Source organism: Diabrotica virgifera, chromosome 3 (genome assembly GCF_917563875.1).
Source record: "Diabrotica virgifera virgifera chromosome 3, PGI_DIABVI_V3a".
Lineage (NCBI taxonomy): Eukaryota > Metazoa > Arthropoda > Insecta > Coleoptera > Chrysomelidae > Diabrotica > Diabrotica virgifera.
The window spans coordinates 93,029,779-93,055,817 of NC_065445.1; the positions used below are offsets into that span (position 1 = coordinate 93,029,779).

At 31.5% G+C, this 26,039-nt stretch overlaps 1 protein-coding gene across 2 annotated transcripts in view; it reads left to right on the forward strand.

Annotated features, from left to right (window-relative positions):
* LOC126881922 (adenylate cyclase type 2-like) overlaps window positions 1-26,039 on the forward strand; it is an 860,562-nt gene that overhangs the window by 633,589 nt on the left and 200,934 nt on the right. For both annotated transcript variants that reach the window (XM_050646657.1, XM_050646658.1), the window contains one exon: window positions 6,884-7,051. In XM_050646657.1, the coding sequence (XP_050502614.1) occupies window positions 6,884-7,051 (168 nt within the window). The remainder of the gene's footprint in view (window positions 1-6,883; window positions 7,052-26,039) is intronic.

Here is a 26,039-nt window from a genome sequence, read left to right on the forward strand (position 1 = left end):
TAAAGTCACGCTAAATAAAAATAAAACATATATAAAAAGACAGTGAACAATGAACAAACGTCGACCTTGAGCTGTTTACATTATTCTGGAAATTGTATAAAAAAATGGCTAACCATGATATCGCCGTATGGATATCCATGCCCTACCGTGATCCAAATTAAATCTACAGAGCCCTACACCACTTTTACAGAGTGCAGTAATATCCCTATATGAATATCCGTATGTGGATATCGTGGTAAAGTTCGCCATACCTAAAAATATCCATACGTGGATACGATGGAGCGGAACAGGTTAAAAACAAATTTGCAAAAAATTATTTTTAGTGTTTTAAATAAGCACTATAAAATATCTTATTTTACAGGAGAAATTGGGCTATGTTATCAGTATTAATTGAGAAAAAAATTGGTCCAAAAATATTTAATATTTTTTGAGATATTGAATTTGTTTATTAAATGTTACTCTATTTTCAGTTGCAAAAACGCGGTTGTTGCCAAAGAAATATTCATCTGTATTAAATCTTATTATTTTTATTTTTATGTATGTTTTCGATAAATGTATTGATAAATTCAAATTTCAATTAAACTTTCCCCTAAAATGGCATTTGAAAATTATTCAAATTTGTTTCTAACTTGTTTTGTTAATAACGTCGCGGAGATTACATATTTTGAAATGCCGTTTCGATAATTGCGTTTCTGGGAATTTTTCACTAATTAACAAATTTTTTTGTCTTTTTTTCCTCTTCTTTTTTTTTCTTGGAGTTATATTACTACGGGCCCTTTTAGGGTTAAGTTTCATTAAGAATGTTGAATCTCTAAGCTGTAGATTCCAGATCTAAAATATTAAGATTTAACTAAAATCACTTAAATAAAATGTGGCTACTTACTGAGTTACAGGGTGTTTTATTTAAAAATTGAAAAATTATTTTTACCAAGTACTTTCAAACTATTTGACGTATCTGTATTATACTTGGTAGAAAGTGTGGGTACTATACAGTCTACTAAACTGCGATAAATAAAAGTTTCTAGCTACTACCAGAGGCGTACGACAGGGAATAGTTAATGGTTGACCCTTCGCAAATTCTACGCCACTGAGGGAATTACTATTTTAGCGAAATTTTTCGATTCTTCAATACTTTCTATGTAAATAATATACTCTTTACTGGTAACGATTAAGTCATTAGTTTTCGAGATATTGGACGTTAAAAATGAAACGGCATATTTATTTTGATTCATTCATTCATTCATTTTAAATTTCCAATATCTCTCAAACTGATGACTTTATCGATACCAATAAAGTTATTTACATATAAAGTATTGGAGAATCGAAAAATTTCGCTAAAATAGTAATTCACTCAGTGGCGTAGAATTTGGGAAGGGTCAATCATTCACTATCCCCTGTTGTACGCCTCTGGCACTAGCTATAAACGTTTATTAATCACAATTTAGTAGGGTGTATAATAGCCACACTTTCTGCCATGTATGATAAGGATACGTCAAATAGTTTTAAAGTACTTGGTAACAATAATTTTTAAATTTTTAAATAAAACACCCTGTAACTCAGTAAGTAGCCACATTTTATTCATGAGATTTTAGTTAAATCTTAATATTTTTAGGTATAGAATCTACAACTCAGAGATTCGACATTCTTAATAAAATTCAACCCTAAAAGGGCCCGTAGTAATATAACTCTCAAGAAAAAAAAAAGAAGAAGAAAAAACGACAAAAAAATTTTGTTAATTAGTAAAAAATTCCCAGGAACCCAATTATCGAAACGGCATTTCAAAATACTTAGTCCCCGCGACGTTATTAAAAAAACAAATTATAAACAAATTTGAATAATTTTCAAATGCCATTTTATAGGAGAGTTTAATTGAAATTTGAATTTATCAATACATTTATCAAAAATATACATAAAAATAAAAATTATGAGATCTTAAGCAGGTGAATATTTCTTTGGCAACAACCGCGTTTTTTGCCATTGAAAATATAGTAACATTTAAAAAACAAATTTAATATCTCAAAAAACATTAAATATTTTTCGACCAATTTTTTTTTGCTTAATACTGGTAATATAGCGCAACTTAGTCTGTAAAATAAAATATTTTATAGTGCTTATTTAAAACGCTAAAAATATTTTTTTGCAAATTTGTTTTTAAAGTTTTATATACAATTATTTAAATAAATAGGGGGTCAAATTTAAATTAGTAAGTCTTATGTGAAAGATTTACCCTTCAACTTTGCAGAAAAAGATCCCATAGACCTTCATTAATAAGTGAATTACCTCAGCAGTTAAAAAAGTATTTTTTTTTTGCAAAAATGGCCCCTTTTAATTATTTACACAATGTTCCCCTTGTATGATTTGGATACTTTCTTGAAAATATATTTTGTACCCACCTAAGCTTTGATATAAAATTTGTTTTAACCTGTACGAATTTACATTTTGACTTTTTTTTATTTTATTAGGCTAAAAATCATGTAAATTTTATAAATAATATTATTTATTCATATACTATACCACAAATATAAGATTCAAAATGTATGCTAAAACTTCATTCTGTTACAAATTTTCTTATCTAATAAATTAATCTTTAATTCTACTATCTCCTTTTTTATTAACAATTTTTAATTTGAATGATTCGTTAGACTGTTTCTATTTTTATAAAAAAAAAAAATTTAATTTTCACCTTTTAAATAGATTACTTATATGTATCTTCTTTGAATTTATGAATGAATAAATTATGCTGTAAAACTGTTAAATTGACAAAAAAACAAATATGGTATGTAATATACAACAACTCTCTCCTTTTCACAAATAATCTGACTAACCTTTTTTATCTTCTTTACTTCTTCTTATGGATTGTGCTGTCTTCGGTTCTTCCACACATGCTCCTCGGATGCGGCTACGGTCTTTCTCCTCAAAACTGTTTCACAAAACAAATAACAGCACTCGCTCGAAATCTCTCCTCTATTTAGTCTTCGACTCGAAACAAACAATATCAATCTTTATAATTCCAAGATTTTTTCTCTCAGCTCGATATCTCGTGCAAAATTGATACAAATCGGCTACTCGTTCCAGACAGAAAACTGGAATCTATTCGGACACGAGGAGATTCTACTTCTCGACTCGATCACGTTTTCGTCTCAACAGGAATGTGCTTACACAGCCACCAAATTCACCACTTTACACAAAATTACTATTTTTCAAACTGGACTGTTCCTTTCCTACCTTAATTACACAGTAATTCTTTTTCCTTCATCAATCGGAGACTCAACCACTCTGTTCTCCCTCCATCCAACTCTTCGAAAATCACAAGCATTCTCTCTACACATTACATCCATACTTTCATTTCTTAAGAAAAAATAGTGTTGTATACAAATTGTCTGTCTTGTCAAATTTCCAGGAGATATTAAAATTAAATGTTTTCTTATATCCTAGAAAAACCCTATATTCTAAAACTAAACAAGTTGTTTACCGTCGTTTTCTTTCTAGGAAGCCATTTAGACACATTCTATTGTCTATTCCAAAGCGGCACATTAACTTTCTAAAAACGACCGTAATTTAGTTCATTGTCTGAATTGCCTAAATCCGTACGTAGAATTTTTATCACTAACGTTTTTCTCTTTCCACGAAACACTGCTTACGGTTAAATCATATTATTTACAAATTTTGGTTATGGAACTTATGGAACATTTTATGGCATAAAGGGCGATGGAACTTTACGATCTCGTGGTCTTTGACATAAAATTAATTCTCTAAATTTTCCCATAAAAATTATTTAACAATACATTTTCACTGAGTTGTTTGAAATATTTAGCTAGTGTTGCAACATCTTCCCCTGGAGCTTTATTAGATTTTGTTTCTTCTTCTTCAGCTTGTTTATGTCCACTCCTGTACAAAGGCCTCCCCATGAGTTCTCCACTCTTCTCTGTTTTGTGCTATTTGGTGGCAGTTTCTTCCCATTTTTGCTTTAATTTCGTCTAGCCATCGTTTTTATCTTCCTCTATTACGAATGTGCTCGCATGGTCTCCAATTCTTCCAATTACAATCCGGCAAACGATAGCTGGCGGGTGACCCTGAGCGAAAATACACAACAAGAAATGCACAATACGAGAAATTCACCCGCCAGGTCTCACTTGTCGGATTGTACATCTTCCACCTTCGCTCTACTTCGCACTTCATCATTTCGTATGTGCTTCCTCAGAAATACTCCTAATATAGCTGGTTCGATCGCCCTTTGTGTCGTTCTCAATCTATTGGATTATACCTCTGTAAGTGCCATGGTCTTCATTCCATAGGTCAAAGCTAGTAGAGTAGAACTGTTGAATACCCTTTTCATTAGATTTATTGGTATCTTTTTATTTTTCAACACACCATTGAGTCTTCCCACTGCTGCCCACAAGTCATTCCAATTCTTCAAGTTATCTCTGCCGTTTGATTCTGTTTGCCTAGTTTGATCTTGTGACCTAGGTATATAATAGTACTCGTATATATACTCTTGGAAGAGTATACATATATAGCTTTTCATTATCAAGTAGTATTGTTTTATTAAATTTATATTTTCAAAACTAAAAGCAGAATTGTACGTGTGTAATGAATTGTGTGAACTAGTGCTGCACTAGCACTAGCCCAGGGGGACCGACGGCTTTACGTGCTCTCCGAGGCACGGTGAGACGGCTCGTGTCATTAATGGAAATGAAAATGGTTTGTCTTTGGCAGGGCTCGAACTCACGTGCACTGACGTATGAGGCCAGCGAATATGCCGTTACTCCACGGCCGCTCGGTAGATAGGTACGTATTTGTAACCATAAAATAATAAAAATACTTGGTTATTTCAGACTGTTAAGGTAGAAAAACATTTGCGCACCCAACTTGATTAATAAGGTTAACAAAAATAGGTCTAAGTAGCTCACGCGCCCTAAAATGTCTGACTTTTGGCGATTAAAAAGTAATAATAATACAATTTTTTTATTAACTCCCAGTATATTTACAATCTGTCACATATCATATATAATAATAAAGGACAATAAGTAAATGATCGGATATTTACATTGGACATGTAGGAAATATTTCCAGTGAATTATTTCCTTTACATAATTAACCTATTCACTATATCCCGATATTTTTCACTATGTCGTTTTATTTCACTTTTGATGGTGGGGATTTCTAAATCTCTTTCTATTGCTGTATTTGGCAGGTACCAGGGCGCATTGACTATTATTCTTAAAACCTTATTTTGAAACCTTTGAAGTAGATACAAAAATTTAAATCCGAAAAATATGAATTTGAAAGAAAAATAATTTTATCTATAATATTAATGTTTTAATGTTAAAATAAATCGAATTTATGTCTTTAAGTCGCTTATTTATAATTTTTATGTAAGCCTTATATTGTAATCTATCATGGCTTTCAGCACCTCTAGAAAACAATATGGCCGAAAACAAAATATAACTATTTAGTCTATCGACAGAGAATTGTTAAGATCAAATGGATTTATTTTATATATTTCCAACAGCATATATCGTACATAAAAGCAAGGTTGCCTTAGAATTAAAACCGTTTAGTTTTAATGCTGCTGTCAATAATGCCACTCGATTTTAATGTAAATCTAACTTAAAATCGAGGCTTCGTAGTGCTGTGTGTCTTGTATTCTTCCATAAATTGACCCGTTCGTTTATATTTTAAGTACCTACTTGCGACTTATATTTCTTCCATACTAACTTCCACTTGTACAACACACTACACCACTGTTTCGCTCTAAAACAAATGGCCGATCATTTTGGACATGAAAGAAGAGGGGATGAGTTTAGTTTTATTGTTTCTAATAAGAAGCATAATTTAGTCTTTACGATAACCAAATTGATTAATTTAAGAGCTTTCGGTTTTATTACAGCCTACTAATTACTTTTAAGAAAGCAACTTTAAAGAAAACTAAAAAATAGCTTTAAGGCATATGATTTACCAACATAATATTCTTGAGATCAAGTAGTTTTAATAATAGGTTTTATTAGTCATATTAGGAGAATCTTTAAAACTGCAATAAAACTAAAAGGTCACAAACTAGAATCTAATAAAACCAAACAGTCCGGTGTTCTCCATAAAACTGATTAGTTTTAAAGTGAACTGAGAATAAACCAATATAAAACTACAATAAGACAAAAATTACTTATTAAGAATAATTCGTGTTATTTGATACTCTTATTAGATACTTTAAAACTAGTTACAAATGCTTAATAGTTTTAAAGTTCTGGCAGTATATCTACAAGGTAACTTTAAAACTTTATAAACCTTAAATAGAACTAAAATGTTTTTATTGTGCTACTTGGGTATGAAAGTAAATTGCTCTAATAATTATTCCAATAAAAAGGATCTACTGTCAGTCTGATATAATTTACTAGTGATTCTAACTTCAAAGAGTTTGTTTGTGTATTGAAGTCAAAAGTTAAGGATTCAGAAATTACAAATAAGAATTCGAAAATTGAATAATTTTTGTAATAATTGAATATTCTACTAAACAAATGTACACAATTTTGTCACTTACAACTGTATTTTATAAATTGGGACAATTTGTTATTGTATATTTCAGAACATTGGAATATTTAAATCGATACTTTCATACCGAATTCAAAACAGTCGAACATACTGTATTTTATAAAATCTCAATAGACTCGAAAAAAATGTATCACAATAAGTGCCATAATAACACAATAAAACAAATTTTTCTTCCTGTCCTTACAAATATCCCGTAACAAAAATATAATCCATCACCGACCTCGCCACCCTCTTGAATAATGCACCAACTGACGTTTCTCGACACAACAATCGTCTTTACATAATTCAGCACATTCCCGTAATTCCTCAAGAAGAAAATTGGTGTATGTTTCAGAAAATGGTGGAGTAGCGAAGAACTACATCCCGCGCTGTTGTGGTTCAGGAACAGAAAGCAAGAGCAGGAATATCGTGGCCAACCCGATTCAGAATTCCGCTGTTACGTCACTTGCGCTTCGTTTTTGTTTCTGGCGATGTGTATTATGCAGATTACGACGATTCCCAGGTAAGAACAAAATTTATCTCTCTTCTCTTATATTTAGTATATGTATGTACCTACAAATTTAAGATAGTAGATAGGTATATTTTAAGAATTAAATTAACTGGCAAAAAATATTAGCAACAATATTATTTTTATTCGTCCGTTAATAAAATATTTTTAAAAATGTGTGGTTGATGTAAATTGAGAAAAAAAGTCGCTTTTAAATAACTGTACTTACACGTGCTTTGTCAATATTTAGAAGGGCTTTTTTGATCTTAATCTTTTCGTAAGCTATCAAGTTGTCATTTTTTTAAAAGTATATTCATTTTTAATTGTTTACTTAGTAAGTAATTGATGCAGAATTAAGTACTAGTTTTGGCATTTAAACAATTAACTTATCTGCGCCTTTTTAACCGTAACAAAAAAAAACAAAATATACCATCTGACAGGTTACCAAAAACACATATTAAAAGAAGTTTATACAACTCATAGAACCATTCATAGATCATTTTTTTAGTATAGGTACAGCGCAGTATGTTTTAGGAGGGCGGATTTTGTCAAAAAGGTTATTCATAAAAAATTGTTTATCTGGCTTCGCTACCACTTTCTCTGATAATTTGGATTATTTTAAGACGTAAGTTATTCTTGCATTTTCTCGTAAAATACCTACTTTAAGCGTAAAATGCAAATAAACAATTTGAAAATGCCGAAAAAGCCAATTTTGGCGATTTTTGAGGCCATTTCTCAATAGGTTGGACATCGATTTAAAAAAAAAAACGAAAAATATTAGATGAAAGCTTCACAAGTCATTTTAAAATACCCGTAAACATATTGATATACCATTACGTTTCGGAATATATAGATACATGCTTTACTCTTGTTGTACCATTGTATTTAGCATTATATTTGCATATATTGATGCATTTTATTAAAATAATATTCAGCTTGTGGGTAATAAACAATGTGGTTTGAATGTTAAAGTTCAGACGTTTGCAAAATCTATAATATTCCGAAACGCAACGGTATATCAATTTGTTTATACACTAAGCATCACAATTAAAGCACCACCTTAAAAATGGGACATTTTTGATGTCTCGTATTTCTTACACCTGTTGTTCGATTTTAGTGACTTTTTTAGTAAATTTTAGCTTCATTCTTCAAGAATATCGATGTAAGAATATTATTGCTAAACAGGTAAGTGTCATTGTACACAGAGTGTGTTTTTTTCTCAAAGTTTGGAACACCCTGTGGAATATTCTAGCGTATATAAAATATTGAAATTAAAACTCTACTGTAGCCTTAGGCTTTCTTAACATGCTGCTTTTTGACTCATTCGCTTATGTGGGATAATAAAAAAGTTAGGTACTTTAACAACTAGCCATGTTATTCATCAATACATGGTGTTTCTAAATAAGTGCGACAGACTTTAAGGGACAATTATGCATGAAAAAATAATGACCGTTTGCTTTACAAGCATATGTCCACAAATACTTCATTTCCGAGATACGTAAAGTTGAATTTTTTCTTACAACCTGACGATTTATTTATTGCTCTAAAACCGGTTAAGATATGCAAATGAAATTTGGTAGGTTTTAAGAGGTGCGTGTTGCGTATTTTTTGACATACAATTAAAAATTTTATATTCACCATTGGCGTGCATACGGGATGTATCTAGCATGTTTATACCCGTATGCACGCCAATGGTGAATATAAAATTCTTAGTTGTATGTCAAAAAATGCGCAATAACTACTTCCTAAAATCTAACAAATTTCATTTGCACATCTCAACTATTTTTAGTGCAATAAATAAATTGTCAGTTTGTAAGAAAAAATTCAACATCCCGTATCTCGGAAACAAAGCATTTGCGGAAATATGTTTATAAAGCAATCGGTCATTATTTTTTCATGCAGAATTACCCCTTAAAGTTTGTCGCACTTATTTAGAAACACTAACTTTTTTATTATCCAACATAAGCGAATGAGTCAGAAAGCAAAATGTTAAAAAAAGCGTAAGGCTACAGTTGAGTTTTAATTTCAATATTTTATATATGCTAGAATATTCCACAGGGTGTTCGGAACTTTGAGGAAAAAACATACTATCATTGTTACACCCGGTATACAATGACACTTACCTCTTTAGCAACAATATTATTACATCGATATTCTTGAAGCATAAAGCTATAATATACTAAAAACATCACTCAAATCGGACAACAGGTTTAGGAAATACGAGACATCAAAAATGTCCCATTTTTAAGGTGGTGCGTTAATTTTGATGCTTAGGTCTTAGGTAGATACTGACTTTCGTCCGATAAAATCAAAATATCAACTACTTTACTTTCATCTCGTATTTTTTTTTTTTTATTATTTGCATTTGCGCTTATAGTAAGCATTTCACAGAAAAATCACAAGAATATCGTTTGTCTTAAAATAACCCACGTTATTAAAAAAAGTTATTTTGAAAAGAAATTGTTTATAGTTTGTTTAAAAACCGTTCAGTTTCTTTTGGTTTACCAACTTAAATAAGTTTTCAGTAGTAATTGCACAAGAGCTCTAAAATTATTGAATTTTTCCCGAGTGTCACTTTGGCAGTTTTAATTTCACGAGCCGAAGGCGAGTGAAATTATGTCAAAGTGTCACGAGGGCAAAAATTCTATATTAATTTTAGAGTTCGAGTGCAATTTGTTGCGATTATTTCATGAATAAACCTGTTCAAAACCAAAATTTTATTGTAATTTATATATATAAGTACCAATTAGTGAAATTAAACACACAGTTGTTATAAATATGTATTTGACGGTTGAAAGTCATCACTTTTATAATTTTTAAAACATTTGTCATTAATGTCACTGAATGTATTTTTTCGTAGCAACGAAGGGCATCTGACGTAATATTCTTAACGACGGGAGATTATCAAAAATGATCAGTAGTAATTGCACAAGAGCTCTAAAATTATTGAATGTTTCCCGAGTGTCACTTTGGCAAAGTGTCAAGAGGGCAAAAATTCTATATTAATTTTAGAGTTCGAGTGCAATTTGTTGCGATTATTTCATGAATAAAACTGTTCAAAACCAAAATTTTATTGTAATTTATATATGTAAGTACCAATTAGTGAAATTAAACACACAGTTGTTATAAATATGTATTTGACGGTTGAAAGTCATCACTTTTATAATTTTTAAAACATTTGTCATTAATGTCACTGAATGTATTTTTTTGTAGCAATGAAGGGCATCTGACTTAATATGCTTAACGACGGGAGATTATCAAAAATTATCACCTTAATTTGCATGTCTGTAGCTTTCTATTGGTCAGAATCTCCTATGAATGAAATAATCACGTTAATTATGCATTTAAACTTATTTAAATTTAAAATCAAAAACTAAGACTTCATTGACAAACTGTCCAAATTTGAGCTCTTAATGTCTATAAACAATTGCAGTGTGCTTAGAAAAAAGAAAAAATATCCCCGGTTCTATGGGCATTACAAACTTTTCCTTTTTTAAGGTGGTTTTTCATATCCTTTCGGATAGTGCAGCGGTTGTCAATCTGTGGTACATGTACGACTAATGGTACATATCATTATTTGCGGTGGTACACAAAACACAAAAAAAATTTAAATAGTAGTACTTAGTAAGTATTGATAATACAATCTAAAAATATAGGTGGTACCAAAAATAATAAAAATAACTGTAGGTGGTACATGACTCAAAAAGGTTGAGAACCGCTGGGATAGTGTATTTTATTTTTTTAAGGTTAAAACGGTCCAGGTACCGTAATTTAATTGTTTAAAAAGCGAAAAATGGTACTTCATTCTTCATCAATTATTTTAAAGTAAACAATCAAGTAAATCAACATATTATGTACTTGTTTAAAAACATTTATTTGTAATTTGAGCCCTAATTGAGATAAAAAAGCCCTTCTAAATATTTATAAAATACCTGTACACCAATTTGAAAATAAACTTTTTTTCTCAAATGGGATAAACAATTAATAGTTCAAAATTGTTCAAAAACTACTCAACTGATCGGGCCCATCTTTTGCAAATCATACAGTATAGCATGTCCCTGTAAGTTGTATCCATATGAAAAATGTTTGAAGTTATACTTCTTTAGGCGCAATTGAAAGTAAAATTTCATAATTCTGCGCGCATGCGCACACAGACAGTATGGTATAAACGTTATACAGGATCTGATTGGGTGTTAAAATCATTTGTCAATAATAATTGTTCAATATGGAGATTTTGGATAAACAAATTAATGTTGTGTATATTAGCTTTTATTGTTGTGATGGCAGAGAAAAATGCAAGTTTATAATATTGTAGTGACTTTTTCAGTATCAGACTAGTTTCAGTATCCTAATAAAAAATTTCATAGGTAAGACCTACCTATTTGGAAAATTTAAAAAGAACCTACTAAAATAGTATGTAATGCTTTGATTTACATAATTTGATTACCCTCAAAATTTCTATCAATATTCACCTAATATATTGTTTTCTTAGTCTATGTTTTGTTGTATTCTAATATTTCTTTCAATTCTAAATCATTTCAATTCAAAATCAAAATAATTTGTTGTAGTAAAGAAAAGAGAGACGTTCTCACAAACAATTTATTTTACAACTGACGACCGGTTTCGCTGTCTACAATATTCACAGCATCTTCAGGTCACGGTAAAAGTAAAATTAAATGCTACAAATAACAAAAAACCAAAGTTAGTTAAGTGGTCTGGTTGAAATCAAAGGGTAAAAATCAAGCCAATATTAAAGTATATATATTTATGCATACATATAAATACTAAAATGTACGTAAATATGGTTTAACAACCCTCACACTCACATACATGCAAGCATTCAAATGTAGTGGCAACTAAAGTATGTCAAGTATAAGTATAAAATGTACACTTACTTTCCGGTATAAGGGAAGAATATAGTAGTATTCAATATCATACTTTTTCTCCAAATTATGTTAAAGGGAGAGATGGTAGAGAGGGAGAGATTAGTAAGGGAACACGACATTAAACCGTGAAACCAAAAATTGTTAGTTATATATAAAGTGATGTTATTTTTAAAAAATTTTAATTAATAGTGTATATTTTTAATTTAATTGGGATTATTAGATGTTGTTCTGGATGTTCAAGAACTGATAGATGTAAGATTAGTTGTGCAATTTTCTTAAACCAGAATTGGTCAGTTGTGTATTAGTTGTGGTGTGATTGTGTAAATGTTTTAATTTTGATTTGTTGGAGACATTGAAATTAAACTGAACAATAGTAAATAGGTAAAATTTGCTAAAATTTAAAAGTGTCAAACAATAAAATCATTAATAAATAATTCAGAATTAAATTCAAATGTGAAGGTAACTAACTGTACATGAAATTAAATTTATAGTAATATAAAAGGCAAATATGAAAAAATAGATGAAAAAATGATTCATTTATGTTAATATCTGTTGAATGTAATAAATAGTTGAGTAGATTGAAAAATTAATCTCAAAAAATCTTTGAAAAAGTTACCTGGTTGAGCTGAATTATATGGTTTCTTTGAAAAGTTAAAAAAGTTTTAAAAATATTTTTTGTTTTAAAGTCGATAAAAATATAAATAACACATAACAGATTTGAGATTCTTCTCAAATTCATTTGAATCTGTTGTGTTATTTTTATCGACTTTAAAACAAAAAATATTTCAAAAACTTTTTTAACTTTTCAAAGAAACCATATAATTTAGCTCAACCAGGTAACTTTTTCAAAGATTTTTTGAGATTAATTTTTTAATCTACTCAACTATTTATTACATTCAACAGATATTAACATAAATGAATCATTTTTTTTATCTATTTTTTCATATTTGCCTTTTTCTAACTTTTTAGTAATATCTCATAAAATCTCATTCATTGCTGCACAAATCATCATAACTTTATATTACTATAAATTTAATTTCATGTACAGTTAGTTACCTTCATATTTGAATTTAATTCTGAATTATTTATTAATGATTTTATTGTTTGACACTTTTAAATTTTAGCAAATTTTACCTATTTACTATTGTTCAGTTTAATTTCAATGTCTCCAACAAATCAAAATTAAAACATTTTCACAATCACACCACAACTAATACACAACTGACCAATTCTGGTTTAAGAAAATTGCACAACCAATCTTACATCTATCAGTTCTTGAACATCCAGAACAACATCTAATAATCCCAATTAAATTAAAAATATACACTATTAATTAAAAAATTTTAAAATTAACATCACTTTATATATAACTAACAATTTTTGGTTTCACGGTTTAATGTCGTGTTCCCTTACTAATCCCCTCAAGATCCTGCCAATTATTTTGTTTTGTTTGTGCATTACAATCAAATCTGTCCCTCTACCATCTCTCCCTTTAACATAATTTGGAGAAAAAGTATGATATTGAATACTACTATATTCTTCCCTTATACCGGAAAGTAAGTGTACATTTTACACTTATACTTGACATACTTTAGTTGCCACTACATTTGAATGCTTGCATGTATGTGAGTGTGAGGGTTGTTAAACCATATTTACGTACATTTTAGTATTTATATGTATGCATAAATATATATACTTTAATATTGGCTTGATCTTTACCCTTTGATTTCAACCAGACCACTTAACTAACTCTGGTTTTTTGTTATTTGTAGCATTTAATTTTACTTTTACCGTGACCTGAAGATGCTGTGAATATTGTAGACAGCGAAACCGGTCGTCAGTTGTAAAATAAATTGTTTGTGAGAACGTCTCTCTTTTCTTTACTACAATAGTATGGACTCACACATGCAACCCATTCATTATTTCAAAATAATTTGGTTAAATTCAGAACCGTCAAAAGTTTAATCTGTTTAGTTAGTTGATCTTATCACATGATGACACATGGTCTCCGTGGGTAAAAGTTTAAGGTGAATAAATTTCAATACTAACTGCGCTGATAAGCGGGTTCGAACCCCAGTGGAAACTTTTATTTTTTTTATTTTTTTTATACATTTTATGATTATAAGTTTATTATATAATTTTCCTACATTGTTCAGAAATCATTTGTGGCATTTTTCAATGTGTCTGTTTGTGTGTGTTTTATTCTTTTATTATTTTAATTTTTGGCACTGTTTTAATAAAAATTTTTGAGAAGTAGTAAGTATTAAAATTAGTTTAATATTTACATAAAATATAAACAAACTGTTTAAAGTATATTAATTTCGTTGAAATCATGTAATAGAAGTATAACTTCTTACGTGCGTACAAAACTACACACACATTCTTTTTTTATTATTAATTTCACGAAAAAAAGTTATTCTTTATAAAAAGTTATGCATGGTCCAAAACCCATGCATTATAAATAAAATTTTATGAATGTTATACGAGGTATGGCAAAAAGTTTGAATTTCACTCAAGAGTAAAGTAGCTTTATTTTTCACAATATGGAAAATTGATATTATGAAAAGTTGTTTGGAATTAAAAACTATATTCTAATATGCAATTACATCCTTCTAATTGAAAAAAAAATTTTGATAAATTATGGATACTAACATTATTTTCAGTTATTTCAATTCTGATAACTCTTTCATTATTAATTTTACGAAAAAAGTAATTGTTAATAAAAAGTTCTGGATGGTCTAAAACCTGAAATACAACCATATTTTATCAACTTTTATCAATTTTATACGAGGTATGTCAAAAAACATAAATTTTGATCAAAAGTAAAGTACCTTTATAGTTCAGAATATTTCAATTAGAAGGATATAATTAAATACTGAAACATAGTTTTTAATTCTAAATAACTTTTCATATTAACAAATTTCGATTTTGTGAAAAATAAACGTATTTTACTCTTGAGCGAAATTCATATTTCTTGACATACCTCGTATAAAATTGATAAAATTTGACATAAGAGGGTTGTATTTTAGGTTTTAGACCATGCAGAACTTTTTATTAGGAATCGCTTTTTTTTTCGTAAAATTAATAATAAAAGGGTTATCGGAATTCAAATAACTGAAAACAATGTTAGTTATCCATAATTTTTCAAAAAAAAAAAATTTTCAATGAGAAGAATGTAATTGCATACTAGAATATAGTTTTTAATTCCAAACAACTTTTCATAAGATCAATTTTCAATATTGTGAAAAATAAAGCTACTTTACTCTTGAGTGAAATTCAATCTTTTTGACATACCTCGTATAATATTCAAAAAATTTGATATTTGATGGTTAAATCTTATGTTGTGGACCATGCAGAGCTTTTTATGAAGAATAACTTTTTTTCGTAAAATTAATAATAGGTAATAAAATTTACGCGGAGGTTTACAGATTTGCGTAGAGCAGCAAAAAGTATAGGAAGGAGATTGTCATGATTGAAAATTTTAAGGGACTGGTTTAAATGCAGCTGAATAGATCTCTTCAGAGCAACGGTAGATATAGTAAAGATAGTGATGATGATATCCAATCTCCGATTGGGAGACAGCACTTAAAGAAAAAGTAGAAGAAGAATCTACAGGCTCCAGGTCGACTCAGCCTGAATAAAATGAGTCTCTTGGGTAAATCCAGGGGCAATAACAGTAAGATTTAATGAAGTTTTTTATGCAGAAGATAAAATTAAAAATGTTTATTTTAGCAACGCATTTTAAATAAAGCTTTGAATATATCTCGTAAATTCATCATCATTCTCTTTGCCTTATCCCTATGCGGGGTCGGCCTCCCTAATTGCATTTCTCGTCACAATTTTATCTTAGGTCATATCAATGTTAATCCCCTTTACCAACATGTTCTGCCTTATCGTCTCCCCCAGGTCTTCTTTGGTCTTCCTCTCCTACTCCTTCCAGGAATCTGCACTTCAGCCATTCTTCGTATTGGGTGATTAACGTGTCGATGTTGAACATGACCAAACCATCTTAACCTATGCTCTCTCATTTTGGAATCAATTGGTGCCACACCTAGACTTCCCCTAATATACTCATTTCTAATTTTATCCTTCTTTATCACTCCACTCATCCATCTAATCATACTCATTTCCGCCACATGCATTCGTTGTTCCTCTTTCATTTTCACTGCCCAACATTCAGTTCCGTACATCATAGCCGGTCTTATGGCTGTTTTATAGAATTTTCCCTTCAGCTTCATTGGAATTTTTCTGTCACACAACACACCACTCGCTTCTTTCCACTTCATCCATCCAGCCCTAATTCTACTGCATGCATCTCCATCTGTTTCTCCATTACTCTGAAATACCGATCCTAGATATTTAAAACTATTACTTTTCACAATCATTTCACCATCCAAAGATACCATTTTATTTGTAGTAACTACATCTTTAAATGAACATTCCAAATACTCTGTTTTTGTCCTACTAAGTTTTAAAACTTTTTCCTCCAGAGCTTGTCTCCACTGTTCCAGTTATTGTTCTAACTCTCTCTCACTATTTCCTATTAACACTACATCATCAGCATACATTAGGTACCATGGAATGCTACCCTGTAGTTTCGCTGTTATCTGGTCCAAAACTAATGAGAATAAATAAGGGCTAAGCACCGAGCCTTAATGCAATACTACTTTCACCTGAAATTTATCAGTCTCTCCCACACCTGTCCTAATACTAGTCGTTACTCCCTCATACATATCTCTCATAATCTTTACATATTCGCCAGGGACCCGTTTCTTATTGAGTGCCCTCCACAGAATCTCTCGAGGAACTCTTATCATATGCTTTCTCAAGATCAATGAATACCATATGAGCGTTGGTCTCTTTATTCTTGTATTTTTTTATCAGTTGCCTTACAATGAAAATTGCATCTGTTGTTGATCTGCCCTGCATACAGCCAAATTGATTATCGGATATTTAGGTTTCTTCACGTATCCGTCTATCAACTACTCTCTCCCATATTTTCATGGTGTGGCTAAGTAGTTTTATAGCCCTGTAGTTTGTCCAGTGTTGTATGTCCCCCTTGTTTTTGTAGACAGGTATTAATATACTGCTTCTCCAGTCGTCTGGCATTTGTCCAACTTCCATTATTCTATTAAATAGACCTGCTAGCCAATTTATTCCTGTCTCTCCCAATGCTCTCCATACTTCCCCAGGAATGTCATCTGGTCCAACTGCTTTTCCTTTCTTTATTTTTTGAAGCGCTTGAGCCACTCCCTCGTTTGTTATTCTGGTAACCATTGCTGTTACTGTCTCCGTTAACTCCACAGGCTGTCTGTCAAATTCTTCATTTAATAAACTGTCAAAATACTGTCTCCATCTCTTTTTGACATCCTTTTCGTGAATTAGTATTTTATTATTTTCATCTCGGATACATCTTATCTGATCAAAATTTCTTGCTCTCTTTGCTATCTGTTTGGCTATTTTTTGAATATATCTCGTAAATTATGTCACTTAAAGTGTTACAAACTTCTCGTTTTTACAAAATCTAAAAAGACTCACATCTAACATAATGGAGTACAAATTAGTATTTGAAAAATTCGACAGGAATCTCGCATAAAATAAAATACAAAATTTAGTCTCCTTTAAGTATTATCTTAATAAAACAGCTCTTAGAAAAATCAAGCATCTAAACGTAAATCAAAACTCCACATTTCGTTTCCACTTCTTGGATTTCGATTTGTGTCAAAAGTGCCTGTTACTTTTCCCTTTCTGTAAATATCAAATTTGCGAGGCGTAGAAATACGGAGCGAATATGTCGTCTGATTACTGATAGAATTGGAATCAGTGTTTGTAAGTTTTTTCGGAAATGACAGTTGTTGGCAAAGACCATTCACTCAGGTAGAACTAGGTCACCTGAATTATCCGATTTGGGAAACTAGAAGCTTAGTTCAAATATGCGTGAAGTTTAGTGTTAGTAAGACAAGATTGGAATTTGATATGGGGTTTAGTAGTATGTTTATATGGCAGTGAGCCTCAATTGTTGGTGTAATGAAAATTACATGTCTTAATTAACTACATATTTTTGACGTTTCGATAATTATCTTCAGAAAATTAAAAAGAAAGTTAGGTTTGAAAATTCTGGAAAAATTTCTATAACCTGATCTGTTTAGGTTATGTGTATACTTTCCTTACAAATGAAATTTTGGTCTCGATCTTATGGACCCTAGCAAATTGTGGCTAAAAATCATTGTTTGAAATGATGTTACTGCCACCAGAAATATCCAATTCTGACTGCTTTTGTATGTTATTTTTGTGTTAGTTTGTTTGTGTAATCTGTATCGTAGATGTGATTGTTGAAAAAAATAAAACTTTGCCTCAAACCCAGATATTTTGCAACGAAGGGTATTTTTCCAACTGGTTGAACATAGTAATCTTGTCCATAAGTCAGAAAAAAATCATTTTTCTGAATAACTACTTGTTGTATTCTCTTATTAGCTTCAAACTATTCATTTTGTCTTCGTCAATAATGGGAAAGACGCACTTTTTGTCGGTTTTGGTCTCTCGTACATTTAGGATAAAAACTGATTTTCTATCTTCTACTTGAGTAATTAGCATATTCACCAGTTCTTGCCGTCATCATCCACCAAATACAGTTCATTCTTATTCGGTGCTTCATGAATAAATTTTAAAACATCTTTACAAAAACTTAAGCTTTTTTGACTGGTATCCTTTTCACCCTTTCTTCAAATATTCGCTTAGCTTATGGTAATTAGCGATGTAATTCGTCAGTGATGTGACAATACCTCCTATCTGCTTTTTCATGAATTTTGTAAGAGACTTCAAACTTTTTTAGGGTCATTCCATGTTTTCATAATAAAAGTTTTAACATGTTTTTTAGTAAATAAAAAGTTGAATTTACAACAAAACAAGTCAAAAAATATCATATTATGAAAACAGGAGGTGACTCTAAAAAAAGTTTGAAATCTCGCTTACAAAATTCATGAAAAAGCAAATACTAGGAGGTATTATTTTCACATCACCGACGAAATATTCTTATTTACCAGTAAAGTCTTCTGTACTGTCTTTATTGGATATTTAGGCCTTAAAGAACTCGGAAAAAACGTTTCAGCGAGATCGCCAAAGTATCAAAGCAGCACAGTTTCATTAATACTTAGGGCTATTTCACACACAAAGAATTTTGAACATTCGATGGCTTGAAACGTTCGGTGAAGGGAGAATGGTTCCATATGATTGCTCGAAGCACTATTGAAATGTCGAGGTGTGTGAAACCGGTGTCGGAAAGTTGATCGAGAACACTTCGTCGACGGAAAATTAGTCGACAACATTTGGTCGACAAACATTTGGTCGACAAACAGTTGGTCGAATGCACAATTCATCGAATGTACAATTCGTCGACGAACATTTGATCGAATGGATTTTTCGTCGACAAAGACCCAAAGGGAATATATGGCGAAAACGCGCCAATATAATACATAAAGTTAGTTTATTTGTACCATACTTTGTACCAATTATTTTATAAATTTCCAGTCCTAAGTAAGTAAGTAAGTAAGTAAAAAGTAAGTAAGTAAGTAAGGTATGCTTTATTGTCATAAAATTTTACCAATTTGTGGACAAAGCTTATACAAAATAAAAAAATACAATAAAAAACAAAAAATAATAAAAAACTACAGACAAAACAAAAACCGAAACAGACACCAAGTAAATGGCGTGAGTTATACTACTTAATATAATTTTACAGTTATTAAGTACACATTAAAAAATTAAAAATTTTGCAAACAATATGTATACAACGTCAGAGCAAAAAGAAGGCGAACAAGGAAAAGGGAAAGGGAAAGTAAATCAAAAGTTCTATGCCGCTGCAAATATGTACAAAAGTACTCGAAAGTAATAATCCTGCAAGTCAATTTGCTGAATTCAAATCGTTTATAAAAAAGTCATTCACTGTATAAAAAGCTCTCTCTAGCAAATAAGCTTTCAAGGCCTTGCGAAAAGCGGGAAATGCTGTAATAGATTTGATATTAGATGGCAGGTGATTGTGCATTTTTCTCGAATTGTATAGTATAGAGCACTTAACCAGCTCAGACCGTGGGGTTGGCAGATAAAGATTATGCTCCACGTTTCTAAGGGGATAGTTGTGAGTGGGTCTCTCTGGACCTTCTGATGCATGTTTGCGGATTAAACAAACGGATTCAAAAACAAACAAAGAAGGAAGAGTTAATATTTTAAATTTTTTAAAGAATTCTTGGCAATGAACTCTGCTAGTGAGTCTCAGGGAGTAACGAAGAGCTCTCTTTTGTAGTTTAAAAATACGCTCAAATTGAGTGGCAAAACACGTACCCCAGAATGGAAGGGCGTACCGAAGATGAGACTCAAAAAGGGCATAATGGGGCATGTTGACAAATTCATTTCCGTAGCAACTGATCTTAGCGCAAAACAAGCAGAACTTAATTTTTTTTGTGTAAGGCATCAATGTGCAAGTTCCATTTTAGAGACTTATCCACAATAAGCCCTAAGAACTTCACCGATTTAACTACCTCTAGACTGTTGTTATTAAGTACTAAAGGTTGCATCATACTGTTGTAAGGTAGGACTTTGGTTTTAGAAACGTTAAATAACAGGAGATTCGAATCGCACCACGATTTAATGGTGACTAGGTCTGTAGCTATGGTATTGCGAAGATACATAATATCCGTGTTACTCCAAGTAATACTAGTATCATCTGCAAAGAGACATATTTTACCTTTAATGTTCAGACTAGAGATATCATTTATGTATATCAGAAACAATATAGGGCCTAGAACTGAACCCTGAGGTACCCCACATTCTAATGGCATGCAAGAAGACGTCTTCGTGTCAACCCTTACAAACTGACTTCTTTTATTAAGATATGATTTAAGCCATTTAAGAGCCTTTCCCCTAAATCCATAGTGCTGTAATTTGTCAGTCAAGATGTTATGGTTTACACAATCGAATGCTTTTAAGCCTTGGATAAAGTGTGAAGGGAAGTTTATTCTCGCGATTTCTGTACTTTTTTATTGATATCGACTGATTATTGCAGTCGAAAACATTGTACGGAAATGCCTCGATTCCCTAACAATTTATTTACCTCAGCATCTCGCATATTTCGTTTTGTTCGCAAGTGCCCCCAAATTTAACTTGTCTGGAAATGCTCCGTTCGCAAATGAGCCGATACCAAAAAGAAGAACGGCACAACATCACTAATTAAAATATCGGTTTATATTTGCTGTCTACTCTTCCACCGCAGCCAATTTTTTCATTAAATTTAAAAATAATTAAGATTTAGAAAAAAAAATTAACACAACCCCAAAAAAAAATAAATCCAGATATTTATGTACAGCTGGTTCAAAAAAAAACTGATACGACTCTTATAGCGTATTTTGTAGAAAATTGAGCAGTGTACTTTCTTCTTCTTCTTCTTCTTTTTGTTTTTGGTCTCTCTGCAAGGCAATTACCAGCACGATTTATAGGCGATCTTGATGTAGTCTGGCTCTAAGCCATATCAAAAGCGCTGACTATGTTCTTGTAAAAAGCTTTTGATGAGGTGTGACATAATGAATACGAGTTTAATTATATTTAATTTATTATATTTTGAAGGATAAATACTTATTATTTACATACTGTCACTGTCACTGCCAAATCTTAAAATTTGTCAGATAACTTCAACCTCAAAAAATGGCTGTTTGTTTGTTTATTTTATTATTTGTCTGTCATAATAAATATAATATAATGTCAGACCAATAATACACATCTCAAAATGATCAAATCTTAGTAAGAGTCGTATCAGTTTTTTTAGGAACCAGCTGTACAATACAATATTCCAGTTAACAAAATAAAAACCAATAATCCGTCGTTTGTCACCATTAATCGTTTTATCCTAAAGATAAATAACAGTTTGTCGACGAAAAATCCATTCGAACAAATTTATTAACGTTTCAAAAAAAAACTCATCAATATTGGCAATATAGTTTTAAAGTCTTCTACTTTAAAATGTATAATACATGCCTGAATTGCCAATATAAATGAGTCAGATTAAATAAATTATTAGAAGAATTTTTTACTAAGCAACAACATTTTTGTTTATTTAAAATAGTTCATTGGAACAAATGTTCGTCGACGAATTGTACATTCGAAGAATTGTGCATTCGACCAACTGTTTGTCGACCAAATGTTGTCGATTAATTTTCCGTCGACGAAGTGTTCTCGACCAACTTTCCTAGACCCGTGTGAAACAAGGGTTATGTTCTACATAGTTTTCTGCATTCCAGTTTAGTAATTTGTCGTGTTCTTTGTCGTATCTATCTTATTTCTTCGAAGGCAAGTTTTGTGATGTTTTTTCCGCTTTTTTGCCATTTTGTGGAAAATATCAAAACTTTTCTGCATTTTTATTTTTAAGTTTGACAGTAGCAGATGTTTATTTATGTTTGACATTATTACCGTAACGACGATATTGCCTACTCTAATATGATAAATTTTCTGAATTTTTAAATGCATTTAGATTGTGAATGCGACAAACTACACTTGAGAGCAAAAAAATCGATTCAAAAGTAATGGTAGGGGAGCAAAGTATGCTAAATGTGTAGTCACTTGAGCGCTTTGGGGATCCATTAGGTTGTGAAGAGTAGGTCCTAAAACCAAAAAGGAGTCAGTCGGTTGTGTTTTGATTTGATCGGCCAGCTGCTCATTGTTTAAATGTTTTGTTTTGTTATTGTTTTATTGTTTTGTTTTGGAGTGTTGTGAAACTAGTGTAAGTGTTCAATTTTTTTGTTTATTTTCATTCGACCCAGTTTATTGCATATCTAACCTTTAAACCATGTTTTACAACTGTGACAACTGCCTTGAAAAGTTTGCGGATTCAGATAAATATAATCGATTGCGGTGCGATGGAGATTGCCGCAGAAATTTCTGTATGCGATGCACAAAATTAAAGAAGTCCACCACTAAAGCCCTATTGGAACAAAAATTTCCCCATCTAAGATTCTTTTGTACAGTATGTGACTCGCCTAGCTTAAGATATTTAAACGAAAAGATAACCAACTTATCAAAAAATCAAATACCACTAGAGAACTTTGAAGCTTTAACTCAAGTTACTAAGAAACTTACTGATAATTTGCCTATTTTCATTGAGACTTACGATTTGTTGACAAAAAATGAAGACAAACTGGACTATCTTACGAAAAAAATTGATGAGATCCATAAACTAAATAACCTGCTGAATCCTGAAAAGGTTTTAAAATCTGTTAGGCAGATGGAGCATGATATTTTTAATATATCGTCAGTTTTTTTCGGGGGTTCAGATGAGACTATTAAGGTTCAAATCCAAGAATCAAATTCAACTGATATTAAGTTGGGATTAGATAGGCTCTCTTCAAACATCAATGAAATATCGAATCAAATGAGCAATCTTACCAAAAATCTATCTACCATACCAACGAAAAAAGAGGTATTGAAGAAAAATACATGTTATGCCACTTCAAGTACCCAGACTGAAGAGCGTCAACATTTCGAAGCAAATGCAGAGCAAAAGTCAAAAATTACAGAAGATAAGTGTCACTTTGTAGTTATTAGTAACTTGAGCCCAATATACACCCCTATACAAGTGGTTCACTATATTAAAGAGAAGCTAGGTATCAAGGAATATATAAGATGTTATGCCCTCCTTAAAGATGCCGACACAACAACTGGTTCTTCATTCAAAATAGGTATAAAATCTAGAACATCTATTAACCTATTATTTAATAAGGGCATTTGGCCACCTGGTGTAAACATTAAATGGTCTATCGAATCTTCATATTCCGAACCAACGCTTTCATCTGAGTCACATAAGAATCCGAAGAATATCAGAAGTCCTATTAGCCTGGAAAATTCAAATAGCAGTTTATGCAACAACAAAGATGAAGTTCAGAGCACAAACATAAAAACAGACAAACAGGGCATCGAAATTTGCAAAACTAAGAATCCGTTCCATACCCATATTAATTTCATTAAGAAAGATACTTTAGAACCATCGACTAATCTGGATCCATTGACCCCACCAAGAGTTAGATTAACCAATAACTCTAATAGTCGATATCTTTTAGCCAGATTAAGGGAACCGGATATCTTAAAGGCCATTAAACTTCATCTTGCTTATTTACACGACCAACCTGCATCAGTATTTTATGATGGGTATACCAACACAAGTGTTAAATTGTTTCTGGCTTCCGAAGGACTTCCTACAAAGAGTGAAGATCTACGAAAAATTCTTCTAGATTTTAATGATGCTTATGGAATTGGTGCAGATGAGGTAGACGCTGATCTTGCTGCTTTTAGGTCTTTTCTAACTTCGGAAAGAATTATTCACCTACGAAAATCAAGGGAATGCCACCGAAACTACTATTCCGCTGCCTCTCCAAGACGAAATTTTTAAACATCACGACGTGTTCTGAGGGACTGGAATCCTCAAATTATTTTAGTGATAACAACTTTAGCATGGTTCTGATTAATATTCGTTCTATAAGATATAAAACTGATGAATTATTTCTGTTTCTAGAGGAATTAGGGTTTCCACCGATAGTTGCGGTTACTGAGCACTGGCTAGAAGTCAACGAGCCTTTTTTTGTAGAAAAATATTCCACTATTGCTAGGTATGACCGTCCAAGTTCAGCTCATGGAGGCACCCTAATTCTTTCTACAAATAATGATTTTTCTCTAGTAACAAAATATGACTTTCTATTAAGTGAAGCATTCTTTGAGTTTTCCTTAGTTTACAGTAAGAACCTTAATCTTTATATTATTTGCATTTATAGATCACCTGACTCTTCCGTGGAACTATTTTTTCAGAACCTGCTTAATTTGTTAGATGACCTGCCACATAAAAGCAGAAAAATTTTATGCTGCTGCTTGTGCTACACAAATATCCCTGGTCAACATATTTGAATCATATGGTCTATCAATGCACATTGATTCTCCTACAAGGATTTCAAAGACTTCATCTACCATAATTGATTATATTGTCTCAGATTTCTCACCCCTTGATGTCTGCGCTACAACTGTTAATGCGGGACTATCTGATCATGAAGCGGTTTATACGAAGTTTAACATCTTTAGCAAGTCCTCCTCGAAAACTCGACGTTTAGGCAGGATTTTTTCCGGTCGGAACTTTCGTAAATTCCAAAATTTATGCTTAACCTCTGAGTGGCACTTTCCTTCCTTGGACGTCGATCATAATTTCAGTGATTTTTTGAATAAGCTGGTCTGTATCTTCAATACAGCATTTCCTTTAATCACAATTAAGCAAAAACATCGCAAACCCTGGACTACCAAAGGTGTCCGCATATCAGCCAAAAACATGCGTTCACTACTGTATATCAAGAAATTTACTACCAACGTCTCTGTTATTGAATATATCACCAAGTACAGGGCAATCTATTTAAAACTTATAAAATCGGCTAAAAAATTGTATTATCAAAATCGTCTCAGAAGCTCCAAAAGTGTTGCAAAAGAAACTTGGTCCATAATAAACGATCTTCGAAGTAAAACTCACACAGCTCAAACATTTTCCCTTCCGGACCCAGAAAATCTAAATGAATACTTTGTTAATGTGAGTAAAAATATAACATCAACTATTGTGTCACAACAAGATCCCATTTCCTATCTCCCTAATTCAAGAAAGGTTTCGAATTCATTCTTTATAAGACCGATTGGTAAATCTGAACTGATCCAAACAATCAAGAGTATCAAAAGCAAATCTTCCTGTAGTACCGATGGACTATCCATAAAAATTTTCTCAAATCTCCCAGACAATGTGTTGGGAGTCCTCATCTCTCTAATAAATGATTCTTTTGAGAAAGGTAAATTTCCAGAGTGCCTAAAGACGGCCATCATTATTCCTCTTCATAAGGGTGGTGAAAAATCTATTGCCTGCAATTCTAGACCTATTGCATTACTACCGGTACTCTCCAAAATTATTGAAAGACTCATAAAAGCCCGACTTATGTCCTTTCTCGTTGATAACAAGATTTTATCACAAAATCAGTTCGGCTTTTTAAATAATAAATGTACCACCGATGCCATGTTTTCTGTACTACATGAGGTTTATCAAGCATTAAACAACAATC